Genomic DNA, 15,827 nt, shown 5'->3' with positions numbered 1-15,827 from the left:
TAGCACAGGTGCCTCTGAGGAGGGGAATGGCCCTCTCTGGCAGCTGTCACATTCTGGGTACACACATACACATTATCCATTTGTAAGCAGGGAGCCTCTTCAGAAATCAAGTGCATTTTGTTCCTAAGCTCCTTACGTGACTCACCAAATATGAATTCCAATAATGGAGCTCCTCTTTACAACAGTGGCCCTGAGGGGGCCTCAGCTCCCCAGGGCACTCACCTGGCCTAGGGAGGGTGCCTCACCTTGTTGACCTGGGACAGGGGGGTCCTCACAGCTCCCACAGGCAGCCGGCCCCTGCTGCTGTCTTCAAACAGCCTCCCGGGGGAGCGCTCCCTCCGCGTGCTGAGCATGCGGCCCGGGGACTTCTCCCGCTCCAGGGGGCGGCCGGGAGACTTGTCCCTGCGCAGTTCTGTCCTCCCCTCTCGGTAGCGGTGAGGTGTGCTTGGCTCTCGCGAGTGGCTGGGGCCTTCAGGTGGTGCCGGGCTGGAGGCCACGCGCTTGGTGATGTGCTCATTGTAGGTCGGCGGGCCTCGCTTGTTGGGGCTGCTGGCAACAGGAGATGGAGGGGAGCTGAGGTGTCACACCCCAAAGGGACTTTCTCCTTCTCTGAGAAAGCCCCATGCCCGCGCTCACCACTGACCATGAGAAAAAGCCCACCTGGAGCACTGCAGGTTTTTGGTTTGTTTTATCTGGGTAGGAAGGACAGGGATGAAAGCAAAGATGACGACAAGAGAAAATCAAGCTTCCTGGTCTCGGAGCAGCTTTTTCTTCCTGCACACCTACTGTGTGCCAGGCCCTGTGCTGAGCTCTTATGTTGTCAAATCATCACAGCAGCACCACAGGCTGGGAACAAGCCGGCCCCTCACGCGCAGACAGTGGTGACTGGCCTGAGCCAGTGAACAACAGACTGGGACTCCAGTACAGGTCGGCTTGCTGTCATAACCCCAGACTCTCTCCTCTGACCTAGCGTTTTCCAGAGCTTGGGAGCATGGGAGGGTCCTCACTTAGAGGGTAAGCATGATAAAATGCCCTCCACGTAAGGGAGCAGCTTTGAGGAAGCCTGTTCTCATCACTGGCAGCTGCCATTTCTGTCCCAGCCCTGGACCTGGTGGTTTTCCAAGAGTCTTTGTGAAAACCCAACGTTGATGTGACGGGTGTAGGGCTCAGGCCTGATATAATTAGGAAACTGAGAGGGGCAGATAAAAACAGTGTGGTTGGCTCAAACAAGTGCCCCTGACCCCAAAGGTTGATGGTTAATAACCAAACAGTTGAAATACAGACACCACCACCCCTACCCCAAAAAAAGTACTGAGGCCTTTTTATACAACCAATCCATACCTGTACCCAGTCTCAGCCTGGGTATTTCGGACGAAGATTTCTGCATTCGTGTCCCTTACCACCTTCCTGAAGAGCAATATCCAGAAATACAGAGACTGAAACACAGCCACCTGAGTCAATGTCTACCCACCCCCACGAGCAGAAAAAGGATGTAGGTCCTCATCATCTGAGTAGAATCAGTGCTGGGAGAAGGCAACCCACTTAAAATGGAACAAGATTTTATAGTGGATTCACTTGGAGACATATTTTCATTGACTAGAGCTTTATCGTGAAAAGGAAAAGTAGAAATCAGGAAAACAAACTTATTTTATCCTAGATATGTTAAAACTCTAAATTATAATTACATGCTGATTCTAAGAAGAACCAAGTATAAATTCCATACTGGTTTATTTTGCTGTAATTTTCTCAGCCAAACTGTATGCTGATATGCTACATGACATGGCTTTTGCGGTAAATCATAAAGACGGTTCTTTGAAAATATTTGATAGTATCACTGGTTTTCTCAAAGGCCTATCGTAATCTTTGAAATTGAAGTCCTTCTCTTTGGAACAGGTTGTCATTTTATCAAATTTGTTGATTTTCTTCCTTCAATTACGGGTCTAACTTTACCAGAACCTCTTTTCTCAATGCCTGTAACTGAAAGCAACTGAGCAGCAAAGACACCGATCTGCTGGGGCAGAAAGACTCTACACCAGAGCAACATGAGGGCCACATCGAGGGAGATGCCTGTTTTTATAAATAAAGTTTTATTGGAACACAGCCAGCCAATCTGGTTATGGTTATGCACTGTCAGTGGCTGCTTTCACACCACAGCAGAGTTAAGTAGCTGAGACAGAGACCATATGGCCTGCAAAGCCGAAAATATTTACTATCTGGACCTTAAGAGAGAAAGTTTGCCAATTCCTGCTCTAGTGAAACAGGCTGATGAGTGGAGATCATTTTTAAGTGGTCAGTTTGCTGTGCACCGTTTCATGTCTCTTGCTTCCCAATGCAACTCGGCTGTGAGGATTCGGGTAACAAATGCTCAGAAGACCAGAAGCTCCCACTGTTGAGGATGCAGCAATAAAACCAGGTAATTCAGATTTCAGCAGCATGAAATCAAGGTTTATACTCATCTCTAGTTATGTGGCTTTAAGCTATGGCAGACAAATAACAAAATGAATTCCGAGTAGGAGAATTACATTAAGTCTGTTTGTAATGGAAAAGAAATTATGAAATGTGTCTACAGGGGGCCATCATAAAGCAAAGGGAGAGGGAGCTCACTGCCCAGGGGAGGAAAGATGGCTCAAGGAAGGCCATTCGGGATGTCAGTGTAGATTAATGGGATGGAAGAGAACACCCATCATTCTAGGCCAAGTGGGAAATCTTCCATCTCTTTATCCATTAATAACCAATGATCTTCCATGTCAATTTTATGATTCTTGCAGAGTTACATTTCCCGCTCTGCTGAACAGGCCAGGGCCATGTGGCCGCAGGGTGCCTTGAGAGTTCGGCTGAAATGGCCAAGCACAGATTTAGTCTTGTCATTTTGTTTACAAATTGGAGGGGGAAATTAGTTTATTAAATGTTTCTTGTAACTGCACCCAAATTTTGCCAAGCTGTGTAGTGACTTTTTAATTCTAGTTTGCATAATCTGGAGATCAGACTGTTGCTCTCGCATGAGGTACATAGTGTCTCCTGACTGGAGTTTGCTTTGTTTCAGAGTACCTGTCTCCTTGTGTTTTTCAAGAGCTATTTTGAAAACAGATGATATATTTCTCCATTGAAAACATAATAAAACAAACAAACAACACAAAAAACAGTGCAATACACCCCCCTAAAAAAATTTTTTTTTCGGAGTTCTATATTCTGACCTGCCCAAAGCAGTCAGCAGCTAAAAAGACCATTTTTTAAGCCCAGAGGCAACTAAAGACAGACCTCTGGTTTTCCAGACGTGGCTGGCCACAGCAGGAAAGCAGCAGCATTATTTCTGTCCTGTGTTCACAGGAACCGGAACCATTTTTGACTACAGAAAAAGTAACTCATTTCAGAGACACCATTATCGTCTCAAAAGGAAGGCACCTGGCCAACTAACAGGTGAGGCAATGAAGAAAAAGAAGTCTAATTGCAGTACTTTGATTTGGTTTTGGTATGACTTAGAACTACTTAAAAAAAAAACCCAGATAGCCTGACCAGGCGGTGGCACAGTGGACAGAGCGTTGGACTGGGATGCAGAACACCCGGGTTCGAGACCCCGAGGTCGCCAGCTTGAGTACGGGCTCATCTGGTTTGAGGAAAAGCTCACCAGCTTGGACCCAAGGTCGCTGGCTCCAGCAAGGGGTTACTTGGTCTGCTGAAGGCCCACGGTCAAGGCACATATGAGAAAGCAATCAATGAACAACTAAGGTGTTGCAACGCGCAATGAAAAACTAATGATTGATGCTTCTCATCTCTCTCCGTTCCTGTCTGTCTGTCCCTGTCTATCCCTCTTTCTGACTCACTCTCTGTCTCTGTAATAAATAAATAAATAAATAAATAAATAAATAAACCCAGATCTAAAATGTATGGGGGAGGATGACAGACCCCTGGGCAGCACTCTGGAGGCGGGTTCAAGCTAAAAGCATTAGGAGCGGCTGGCTCTTCCACACTTGGTTACCCAGCAAGTTCTGGAATTCAAATCACACTGACCAAACACTCATGATTAACTCTTACATTTCAGTGAGAGAGAGAGACTATTCCTTAGAAGAAAGCTTCAGAATGTTAAATTGATGATTTCCCTTCCAAGATCTAAGCATTTTGTAATATTAGAGGGGATTCCTCCACCAAAATGAGAGTCCTTTCAGAATAAAACTGTGTCCTCTTCATGTGGGCACTCCAGCCCCAGACACTGTGCCGGGCACATGGTATGGGGTCCACATACCTCTTCATAGGGTAGATACGTGGGGTTTGTAAACTAGTCCAAAAATTAAAATCCTGCCTAGATCAATTAAATATTCCCCTGGGATAAATCTCAGACATTGCCATGGCCGAAGAACTCAAGCTTTACACATCTCCAACCTACAGATTGACCTGGATCTGGCTCCTGGTCCTCTGTGTCAAGACAAGGCCAGCCCACTTCCACGCAATGCTGGTAGGACTACAAAAGGGTTCAGCCTGCACGGAGGAAAACTCAGCAGCATCTATCAAAGTTACAGGCGCACAGCCATTTCTAAGAATTTCTCCTACAGACAGATTCCTAAGTATGCAAATTGACCAAAAGACACAGATGCAAAATGCTGAAAAAACACAGGCACAAAATAATTTAGCACAGCAACAGACTGGAAACAATGCATACACCCACTGAGAAAGGAGCACTTAGATAACGTCCTTGGAAGCAATGCTATGAGGGACTCAAAAGGAGTGAAGAAATGCTTCTTCCACTGACACGGAGCCATCTCCGAGATACACTAAGGTTTGCAAGTATGTGCAGTGTGCGGTCACCTATACTAGAAAGAAGGGGTAGCACACTTCCGGAACGGCAGAGTGAGGACCTCCAAAAGCCTGTTCCTCCATAAAAGCAACAAGAACACTGAAAAAAATTGTCAAATTAACTTTTCAGAACTCTGGAAATGAACCAAAGGCCTGCAACAAATTCAAAAAACATTCATGCAAGAAAAATGACTGAATCTCAGGAAGAACAACAAACTTTGTACATCTGAACTCGACCTATTCCCATCCCTTTCTCCCAGATGTGGGGTAGTGCTGAAAGCAGCAGCCTTGTGACCACAACAGCAGTGGAAACCAGCAGTGCAGCCACCACTAGAGGGAGCCCGTAAGGACTGAAGCTCCCCAGGAAGCCCCACCCCCAGAAAACTGTCTGTCTGCCCTGTCTGGTGACTCCTTGGAAAAGACAGTTCTCAGGGCTGACTCAGGGCTACCTCATGAGAAAAACCCTATCCCCAGAAACTTCAGTGGCAGCCATGATAAAGGAATACAAACTTTTCAGAGTTAGTCCAACAGTCATTAAATAAACAGCAACAACAAACCCAAGGAAAGGGATCTGATTTCCAGAGTTACCCCATTATATGATTTGAGAGGTTTGGTTGTCAACAACAAAAAAAAAAATCACAAGACCTGTGAAGAAAGAGGAATTTGTATGTAGGCCCTCATTTCTTCTAGGAAATCTTCCCTGAACCCCAAGTCCAGGCAGGCAGTCCTGCTCCAAACTCCCACAGTACCTTAGGAGCCCAGAGGCAGCCTCGCCCTTCTAGGCTGTGCTATAACTGCCTGAATGCAGGTGTCTCTGCCCTGGGGCTTCTTCAAGGGGGGAATGCATCTGGCTTCCTCACCACTAAACCTCCCACAACTGCCCAACTAGCCCTGTAGAATATCTGCTAAAGCAATGAACATGTAATTCACACTCCATTCCAAACAGAGCCACTGAAAATGCCCACCACAGAAAGGCCAGATGCTTTCCTCTAACTTTTGTATTGGGACATTTAAAAATTCCTGCCACTTACTGTGACTAGCTCATGTCAGTGCTGGAGATCTCAAAGAAATAAGTGCCTTGAGCCTGACTACTGGGAAACCTCCAGCCAGTGTAGCAAGCCTTCCTTCTGCTTTGCAGAAAGCACCTGGCCCCCTGTAAGGAGGAAGAGGGAGGGCACGGTACCTGCGGGAAGTGGAGGGACCCCGGTGGTGGTCAGTGCCGGACTCCTTCACGAGGTTTCCCTTGCAGCAAATGACTCTTAATTTATCCTGGTAGGAGGACACCAGGTAAATCGCTCCGGAGGAAATTGCAGGGCCCAGGTAGCGTGGGTTTGGGATTTCCAAATACGCTCGGGCAGGGGTCCTACGGAGTACCAGACGAGAGTTGGCATTAAGATGAGCTTTGTTGCGAGGCGGCAAAGGAAGAGACTTGCACCGGGCCCTGACACCCAACCCAACAGCTGAGCTCTGCGAAGCCCAGAGGGCAGTGCTTACCCCAGAGAGGAGCGTGCCTGGATCTCAATCACTTCGAGTGAGTTAAAGTGGGTCACAAACAGATAGGGTTCTCTGTAGGCTGCGTGGTCACCACGGAGGAAGAGTGTAAAGGAAAGATTAAAAGAAAGTCAAAACCAGCCTACAAGTATACTTGGCCCCAGCAATCCCACCTAAAAGAATCACCCACGTGGCAGCACAAGACACTTTCAAGTCTGTTCACTGTCATGTCGTTAGAGAATAAGATGGGAACCAATTCAAAGGTCCATTCCAGGGGTCAGTTAGATAAATTACGGTACAGCTATGGAATTCTGCACTGCTGCAAAAACACAAGAAGCTCTTCATGTACTGATATGGGAAGAAACATCTGAGGTGTGCAGTTTTACTTATTGCATAAAGCAAGGTTCAGAATAATGGGTAAAGTGTGCCATCATAATGATAAAAAAAAAAGGGAAGGATATAAGAATATATTTTTAATGTCTTTGTATTTGCATAATGCCCTGGAAGGATAAGAAACTCACAATTTCTTTTCTCTTGAGGGAGTGGGATGGAGAATTTGGAAGATGGGTAATATGGGTAAGACTTCTCATTGTATACACTTTAACATTTTTGATTATATGAATTTTCAAAAAAAAATTAAATAAGAAAGACTGGGTTCACAGGTTATTAGATACTTCTGGTCTTACTACTCGATATCACAGTGTCACCAAAACTCTAGGATACAGCTGGAGTTTTTGTGTATTAAAGGGAAAAGGAGATTATCACTCTGATTCCTATGGTAACCTTTGCTGTGTTATCAAGCTACTAGTCACACCTCCTGGTGCTGAGGCCCAAAGGAGTCTCCTGGCCTTGAATCTGGGCAGACACGGTGGCCTGCTGTAACCAGTAGAATATGGTGGAAAGCCTGACAGCTTCCCTTCTGCCCACACGAAGACAAACTAAGGCCTTTAGCCACCAGCCCCAGCTGACCTCCCACCAACTGCTGTCATGTTTGTGAGGCCATTTTGGACTTTCTAGTTGTACCAGTGACCCCACATGAAGCAGAACTATCCAGGCAACCACAGAATCATGGGCAATAAGTTGCTGTTAAGTAAGGACATTTTGAAACTTGATATGTAGCAATCGATAAACAAAAAAGCCTTAAAGGGCATTTCAGCATTCAGAACATTCACATTTGTATGTATGTGTGATTATGTATGTGGTTCCATTTTTAGAACTTATGAGCAAAGGATATTATGTGACGAGTGTATACAGATTAGTACAGGATGTTCATCACAGCACTGTTTATACTTACAAAAAGAATGGCCATAACCTAAGTGCTCTGCCCAATTAAAATAGAGAATATGGATAGGTGTTCAGCTATGCCATGGATACTACCCTGCCTTTGAAATGACTTAAATAAACTCACAGGGAATGCTCTCCTTTCTACCATAACAACCTAACAAATACTTCACAAGGCTGGTGGGTTTGGCTGATGCAGCTCTTGATCAAGCCTCTGAATCTGTGCCCTATACCAAGTCACTAGAGTGACTACAACACGTGGTGCCTGGTGTCCAATGGAATCCACAAGCACAGTGCTTGGGCCAAGAAGTCTTCCCGCAATTCTTTCCCATGACGCCAGCTGCTGGCAGAAAAGGGCCCTCCACACACTGCCGCACTTACCAAAGGCCAAAGGTAAGCGACTCCACTTGAGATCGTCTGTGCGGCTACGTCTTCCATAAGAATCCACGAACACCCCAAATTCTGCAAGAAGTCAGAACGCAGGGCATCAGCATAGCCAGAGGCGGGGGTGCCAACAACACACACTTGGATGAAAAAAGGAAGCGAGCCCAGGGACCACTGGCCAGATTTCACTGGAAAACCTAAGGACATCTGCTGAGCCTGATTTATTCAAAAAGAGGGTTCAAGTGAAAGGGAAGAAAGAGAGGAAAAGAAAAGGGAGGAGGAGAAGGAGAGAGGAAGAAGGAAGGTGGAAGGAGGAAGGAGGATAGGCAGGGAGAACAGGGAGTGAGCAAGGAGACAGGGAGGAAAGGGGAGAAAGAAAGACCCACAGATTTGGAAAGGAGAGAAACATCAAGAGAGAAAAAAAAAAAGAAGGGAGGAAAGAAAGAAAAAAATAAGGAACAGAAAGGACAAGGATTGAGAAGGAAAGAGCTGTCTGCTCCTTAGACAGAATATAATAGAGCTGGATCAGGCTAGTGCCCTGGTCAGGACAGGACAGGCAACTCCAGGGGGCCTTGTGGCAGCTGGAACAATGTTCTCTATACTCCCCACAGAACCCGCCCTGCCGAGTCCCACTGGGGGACCCAGTGTGTGACTTCCCAGTGCCCAGCAGCCCTCAGCACAGCAGCGAGAGGAGAGCTGGACTCACCGTGGAAGCAGAGCAGGTACTCCTCCCGCTGCCCTGCACTGTTCACCTGCATGATCGACACAGGAAAACTGTTGGAAGAGGAGGCAAACACAGCAGGCGCCAAGGAATGGTCATTCTTGTCCAGGAATTCTAAAAAGGCAGGGAGAAGCGGGGTTTCAGGAATGGGCTGTAGCCGGTGGCAGGGCCGGCGCTGTGTGTGGGCTGGGGCGGACTGGGGCCCTACCCTCGAGCGTGTACTGCTTCATGTCAATTTCGTAGAATTTATTGGTTCCGATGAGGATACTGTAGTTGGTGAAGTGGATGCAGCTGCAGGGCTCTGAGGTCTCTATCTCCTGGGACAGAGGGCAGAGAGGAGACTGAGTGTCAATCGGAGGCAGCCACGTCTGCGCTGCTCTCCCGTTTCCACCTCAGCGTCAAACCGAGCCTGGCAGGCGGTTGCCACGGCGCATGCTCAAGCTGTCGATGGCGCACAGCACATTCAGTCTTTTTGTGTCCCTTTCAGGGACCAAGATAACCTTTGCTACCTCGGAATTCTTTGCAACTCCAGACTAAGAATATAATTTGGGAGTGACGTCACGGAAATGGCGCCGTGAGCAGCGCGTCCAACAGCTCTCCCCTAAATCACAACAAATTTATCAACTAGAAACAGAAAAATTTATCCTCGGAGCATTCCGGAGTTCCACACAAACTGATAGCGAAAGGACTGTTATCACTTGAATCTGAGAGACGAGGGTGTGGAAGAATCTACCACAGGGACGTTCTTTCAAACCGCAAGGAAGTGCGCCTGTGGTGAGTCAGCCCATATACTTGGGAACCGCGAGCCTCCGCGAGCGGCTGTCGCGAACCGCCACCGCGAGCCGCTACTGCCACGAGCAACCGCGCGCGCGCGCCCAGTCCGGTTGAGCACAGCTGACATTCCCAGCAGCCCGCACACTGCGAGTGGGGGTCGCCGGCCACCAGTGCCAGGAGCGCCCCATTCGCGCACGTGCCTTGGGCATTCCACGCGCCCAGGGCGCCCTACTGGCCCACACACCCAGGGGGCTCCATTATCCTGCGCCTGGTGCGGTCCAGCCGCCAGCGGCGGGGCCAGCGGGAGAGGCTTGGGAGATTCTCTCCGTGGGCGGGGCACCTCACCCAGCCATTCAAGCTAACAATCAAGCGTTGGGGGAGGGGCGCGCGCAGGCAGCCTAAAATACCTTCGGAAGCACAGCTGCGACCCAATCACTGAAATTAGCTTAACCCATGAAATCTGCGCACCCTCGGTTCTAATTGATAAGATCTCTCTCAGTTCAGCGATCCAAGACAAGAGGCGTGATATTTTTTAGTGCCTCTCGCTAAAGGGGCAGGGGCAACTTCTGATTGATAGAGCCTCCATATTCAGGGATAAACGCTAGCAAGAAGGACTTGGCAGATAATAAGGTCTATACTACACTAGTCATAAGCAGAGACTAGTGCCTCTTCTTCCCTGCAAAAACAGGCTACAAAGTGTGGAAAGCCTGGGTAGAGAGGTCCAACTAAATGATAGGCGCTGATCAGTCACCTTGACAACAATTGACTCCCACCCCCGCCTGATTACACTGGAGGCCCTGACTGTCAGAGCCTTTCCCAAAGCCTTGCACTGAGTGGGGATAGAGTGGGGATTTCCCAGCTCTTTGAGCCTCTTACTCCCCAGGCAGAAGCAGTTGCAGCCTTATAGCTGGATCACCAGGCTGCTAATTCAGAAAGGGGGGACTAGGAGAGAGAATCCAGGAAAGCAAACTCTCTCATCGTTGGACCCTGCAAACGCCAACAAGCCTTTACTTCCAGCAAGACTAAAGCCAATTATATGACATTGCCATAGAATCCCATCAACTGCAAATCCCTACCTAAGAGTGACACAGGGGCAGAGCCTGGGGTACAGAGTCACTGACCAGGAAGAGGGAGAGAAAAGAAAAAGGAAGAAGTTAACCTCTCAAAATCAAGAAAAACCCACAGACTTTACAACTTGATCCACTAATTTTTTGTTGTTGTTGTTTGTTTCTTCTATCTTTTTGCCTTTATTTCCTCCACCTCGGTCCTTCTATTCTCTGCCCATCTTATACTTCCCCTTTCTTGAACTACACTACTCATGAGTGTTGCATTTTATTTTTCTTCTTCATCCTCACCCTCCTTTAAGGTTATACTCCAAAACACTTAACTCTCACTCTCTCCTCTTTTGTTTTTTTTTTTGTCTTGCTTTATTTTGTTTTTTTCTCTTCCTATTTTATTTCTTCCTTTGTTTTTCTCTTTTTCTTATTTTTTCCTTTCTATTCGTTTTTTCTTTTCTCATTTTACTTTCCTCCCATATAATCCTCAATCACGAACAAATTAGTTAATTTGGGACTCAAGGCTTTTTTTTGGCTTTATTTCTCTTTTTTGCTTTTGTTTTTTTTTTTTTTTTCTTGTTTGTTTATTTTTGTGGCATTTTGGGTCCTCCCAACCCAAGGTCTCCATTGTATTTAGTCTTTGCTCCACTTAATACAACAGATTTTTACTTATTATTTTTATTTTTTCTTCTTTATTATTCTTTTTTGGTCCTTTTTTCTGGTTCCCTCTTATCCCTCTCATTATATCTCTTAGTTGACCATCACTTACAAGCAAATCATCTTATGCTTGTCTAAGATTTTCTTCCTTTTTTTTTTTTTTTTTTTTTTGCATTTAGTAGGTCCCTACTCCCTTTTTTTGTTGCCCCTTGAACTCTTCACCCCAAATCAGGCCCTCCATTATAGGCACGATATTTCCCTGAGGAGGGGAGAGGAGGGAAAGAGAAGAGAGAAAAAAAGGGGGAAATAATAAATTATTACTGTTTTTTTTGTGTGGGGTGTTTTACCCTTTTTTTTTTTTACTTTTTACTCTTTATTAATTCTAATTAGTGCTATCAATAAGACCACCCTCAGATGCCGATAAGAAAGAGGAAATCGAATATTATGGATACAAAAGAAAGAGAGGTAACACAAATAGATGTGGAAAAATCTATGGAGAAAAGACTTAACATATTGGAAGCCTTGGAGCTAAATGACAGAGAATTTAAAATAGAAATCTTAAAAATACTCAGAGATATACAAGAAAACACAGAAAGGCAATATAGGGAGATCAGAAAACAACTCAATGAACACAAAGAATATATTACCAAGGAAATTGAAACTATAAAAACAAATCAAACAGAAATGAAAAACTCAATTCACGAGCTGAAAAACGAGGTAACAAGCTTAGCTAACAGAACAGCCCAGATTGAAGATAGGATCAGTGAAATAGAAGACAAACAACTTGAGGCACAACAGAGAGAAGAAGAAAGAGACTCAAAAATAATAAAAAATGAGAAAGCCCTACAGGAATTGTCTGACTCCATCAGAAAGAATAACATAAGAATAATAGGTATATCAGAGGGAGAAGAGAAAGAAAATGGAATGGAGAATATACTCAAACAAATAATAGACGAGAACTTCCCAAGCCTGTGGAAGGAACTAAAGCCTCAAATTCAAGAAGCAAACAGAACACCAAGTTTTCTTAACCCCAACAAACCCACTCCAAGGCACATCATAATAAAAATGACACAAACCAATGACAAAGAAAAAATTCTCAAGGCAGCCAGGGAAAAGAAGAGTACAACATATAAAGGAAGGCCTATTAGATTATCATCAGATTTCTCAGCAGAAACTCTACAAGCTAGAAGAGAGTGGACCCCAATATTTAAAGCCCTGAAAGAGAGGAACTTTCAGCCAAGAATACTATACCCATCAAAGCTATCCTTCAAGTATGAAGGAGATATAAAAACATTCACAAATACAGAAAAGATGAGAGAATTTATCAACAGAAAGCCCCCACTCCAGGATATATATAATACTAAAGGGGGTTTTCCAACCAGATTCAAAGAACAAAAGAAAACAACACCACAAGTAACAGCTCCACCAAGAACACAATAAAACCAAACTTAAACTGTGACAACAAAGGAAAAAAAGGGGGGAGAGGATGGAGATTAACAGTAGCAAAGGATGATGAAGTGCAGAAATACTTATAAGATAGGGTACTACAATGAATATGGTAGGTACCCTTTTCATTACTTAATGGTAACCACCCTTAAAAAAACCACCACAAAAACACTTGACTTAAAAAAGGTAGCAACAGAGGAAAGAAGTATGGAACACAAACAAACAAAAACAAATGATAGAAAAACAAAAGAGAAGAATCAAACTAGATACAAAACTAACAGAAAGCAATTTATAAAATGGCAGTAGGGAACCCACAAGTGTCAATAATTACACTAAATGTAAATGGATTAAACTTACCAATAAAAAGACACAGAGTAGCAGAATGGATTAAAAAAGAAAATCCAACTATATGCTGCCTACAAGAAACACATCTAAGCAACAAGGATAAAAACAAATTCAAAGTGAAAGGCTGGAAAACAATACTCCAAGCAAACAACACCCAAAAAAAAGCAGGCGTAGCAATACTCATATCTAATAATGCTGACTACAAGACAGAAAAAGTACTCAGAGACAAAAATGGTCATTTCATAATGATTAAGGGGAAGTTGAATCAAGAAGACATAACAATCCTTAATATATATGCACCAAACCAAGGAGCACCAAAATATATAAGACAGCTACTTATTGACCTTAATACAAAAACTAACAAAAATACAATCATACTTGGAGACCTCAATACACCGCTGACGTCTCTAGATCGGTCATCCAAACAGAGAATCAATAAAGACATAGTGGCCTTAAACGAAATACTAGAACACCTGGATATGATAGACATCTACAGGACACTTCATCCCAAAGCGACAGAGTATACATTTTTCTCTAGTGTACATGGAACATTCTCAAGAATTGACCATATGTTGGGCCACAAAGACAATATCAGCAAATTTAGAAACATTGAAATTGTACCAAGCATATTTTCTGATCATAAAGCCTTGAAACTAGAATTCAACTGCAAAAAAGAGGGGGAAAAACCCACAAAAATGTGGAAACTAAACAACATACTTCTAAAAACTGAATGGGTCAAAGAAGAAATAAGCACAGAAATCAAAAGATATATACAGACAAATGAAAATGAAAATATGACATATCAGAATCTCTGGGATGCAGCAAAAGCAGTAATAAGAGGAAAGTTCATATCACTTCAGGCCTATATGAACAAACAAGAGAGAGCCGAAGTAAACCACTTAACTTCACACCTTAAGGAACTAGAAAAAGAAGAACAAAGACAACCCAAAACCAGCCGAAGAAAGGAGATAATAAAAATCAGAGCAGAAATAAATGAAACAGAGAACAGAAAAACTATAGAAAAAATCAATAAAACAAGGAGCTGGTTCTTTGAAAAGATCAACAAAATTGACAAACCCTTGGCAAGACTCACCAAGGAAAAAAGACACAGGACTCAAATAAATAAAATCCAAAATGAAAGAGGAGAGATCACCACAGACATCATAGATATACAAAGAATTATTGTAGAATACTATGAAAAATTATATGCCACCAAATACAACAATCTAGAAGAAATGGATAAATTCCTAGAACAATACAACCTTCCTAGACTGAGTCATGAAGAAGCAGAAAGCCTAAACAGACCAATCAGCAGGGAGGAAATAGAAAAAACTATTAAAAATCTCCCCAAAAATAAAAGTCCAGGCCCAGACGGTTATACTAGTGAATTCTATCAAACATTCAAAGAAGACTTGGTTCCTATTCTACTCAAAGTCTTCCAAAAAATTGAAGAAGAAGCAATACTTCCAAACACATTTTATGAGGCCAACATAACCCTCATACCAAAACCAGGCAAGGATGGCACAAAGAAAGAAAACTACAGACCAATATCTCTAATGAATACAGATGCTAAAATACTAAACAAAATACTGGCAAACCGAATACAACAACATATTAAAAAAATAATACATCATGATCAAGTGGGATTCATCCCAGAATCTCAAGGATGGTTCAACATACGCAAAACGGTTAACGTAATACACCATATCAACAAAACAAAGAACAAAAACCACATGATCTTATCAATAGATGCAGAAAAGGCTTTTGATAAAATACAACACAATTTTATGTTTAAGACTCTCAACAAAATGGGTATAGAAGGAAAATATCTCAACATGATAAAGGCCATATATGATAAACCATCAGCCAACATCCTATTAAACGGCATAAAACTGAGGCCTTTCTACCTTAAATCAGGAACAAGACAGGGTTGTCCACTCTCTCCACTCTTATTCAACGTGGTGCTAGAAGTTCTGGCCAGAGCAATCAGACAAGACAAAGAAATAAAAGGCATCCATATCGGAAAAGAAGAAGTAAAGCTATCACTTTTTGCTGATGATATGATCCTATACATCGAAAATCCGAAGGACTCCATAAAAAGATTATTAGAAACAATAAACCAATACAGTAAGGTCGCAGGATACAAAATTAACATACAAAAGCCCATAGCCTTTCTATATGCCAACAATGAAATATTAGAAAACAAACTCAAAAAAATAATCCCCTTCACGATTGCAACAAAAAAAATAAAATACCTAGGAATAAACATAACAAAGAACGTAAAGGACCTATATAATGAAAATTACAAAGCATTGTTAAGGGAAATCGAAAAAGATACAATGAGATGGAAAAATATTCCTTGTTCTTGGATAGGAAGAAGAAATATAATCAAAATGGCCATATTACCCAAAGCAATATACAAATTTAATGCAATTCCCATCAAAATCCCTATGAGATTTTTTAAAGAAATGGAACAAAAAATCATCAGATTTATATGGAACTATAAAAAAACCCGAATAGCCAAAACAATCCTAAGGAAAAAGAATGAAGCTGGGGGCATTACAATACCTGACTTTAAACTATATTATAGGGCCACGATAATCAAAACAGCATGGTATTGGCAGAAAAATAGACACTCAGACCAATGGAACAGAATAGAAAGCCCAGAAATAAAACCACATATATATGGTCAAATAATCTTTGATAAAGGGGCCAACAACACACAATGGAGAAAAGAAAGCCTCTTCAACAAATGGTGTTGGGAAAACTGGAAAGCCACATGCAAAAGAATGAAACTCGACTACAGCCTCTCCCCGTGTACTAAAATTAATTCAAAATGGATCAAAGACCTAAATATAAGACCTGAAACAATAAAGTACATAGAA

At 43.2% G+C, this 15,827-nt stretch overlaps 1 protein-coding gene across 5 annotated transcripts in view; it reads right to left on the bottom strand.

The window, feature by feature from the left end:
• CIT (citron rho-interacting serine/threonine kinase) overlaps window positions 1-15,827 on the bottom strand; it is a 181,695-nt gene that overhangs the window by 2,916 nt on the left and 162,952 nt on the right. For 4 of the 5 annotated variants that reach the window (XM_066260456.1, XM_066260458.1, XM_066260460.1 and 1 more), the window contains 6 exons: window positions 8,874-8,982; window positions 8,651-8,779; window positions 7,942-8,022; window positions 6,283-6,361; window positions 5,972-6,151; window positions 246-549 (listed from right to left, as the gene is read on the bottom strand). In XM_066260456.1, coding sequence (XP_066116553.1) covers window positions 246-549; window positions 5,972-6,151; window positions 6,283-6,361; window positions 7,942-8,022; window positions 8,651-8,779; window positions 8,874-8,982 — 882 coding nt within the window. The remainder of the gene's footprint in view (window positions 1-245; window positions 550-5,971; window positions 6,152-6,282; window positions 6,362-7,941; window positions 8,023-8,650; window positions 8,780-8,873; window positions 8,983-15,827) is intronic. The other variant, XM_066260457.1, reaches the window with a different exon arrangement.

Source organism: Saccopteryx bilineata, chromosome 2, assembly GCF_036850765.1.
Source record: "Saccopteryx bilineata isolate mSacBil1 chromosome 2, mSacBil1_pri_phased_curated, whole genome shotgun sequence".
NCBI classification, from domain to species: Eukaryota; Metazoa; Chordata; class Mammalia; order Chiroptera; family Emballonuridae; genus Saccopteryx; species Saccopteryx bilineata.
Note: the sequence above shows the minus strand (reverse complement) of the source record. Positions and strands in the feature narration are given on the sequence as shown.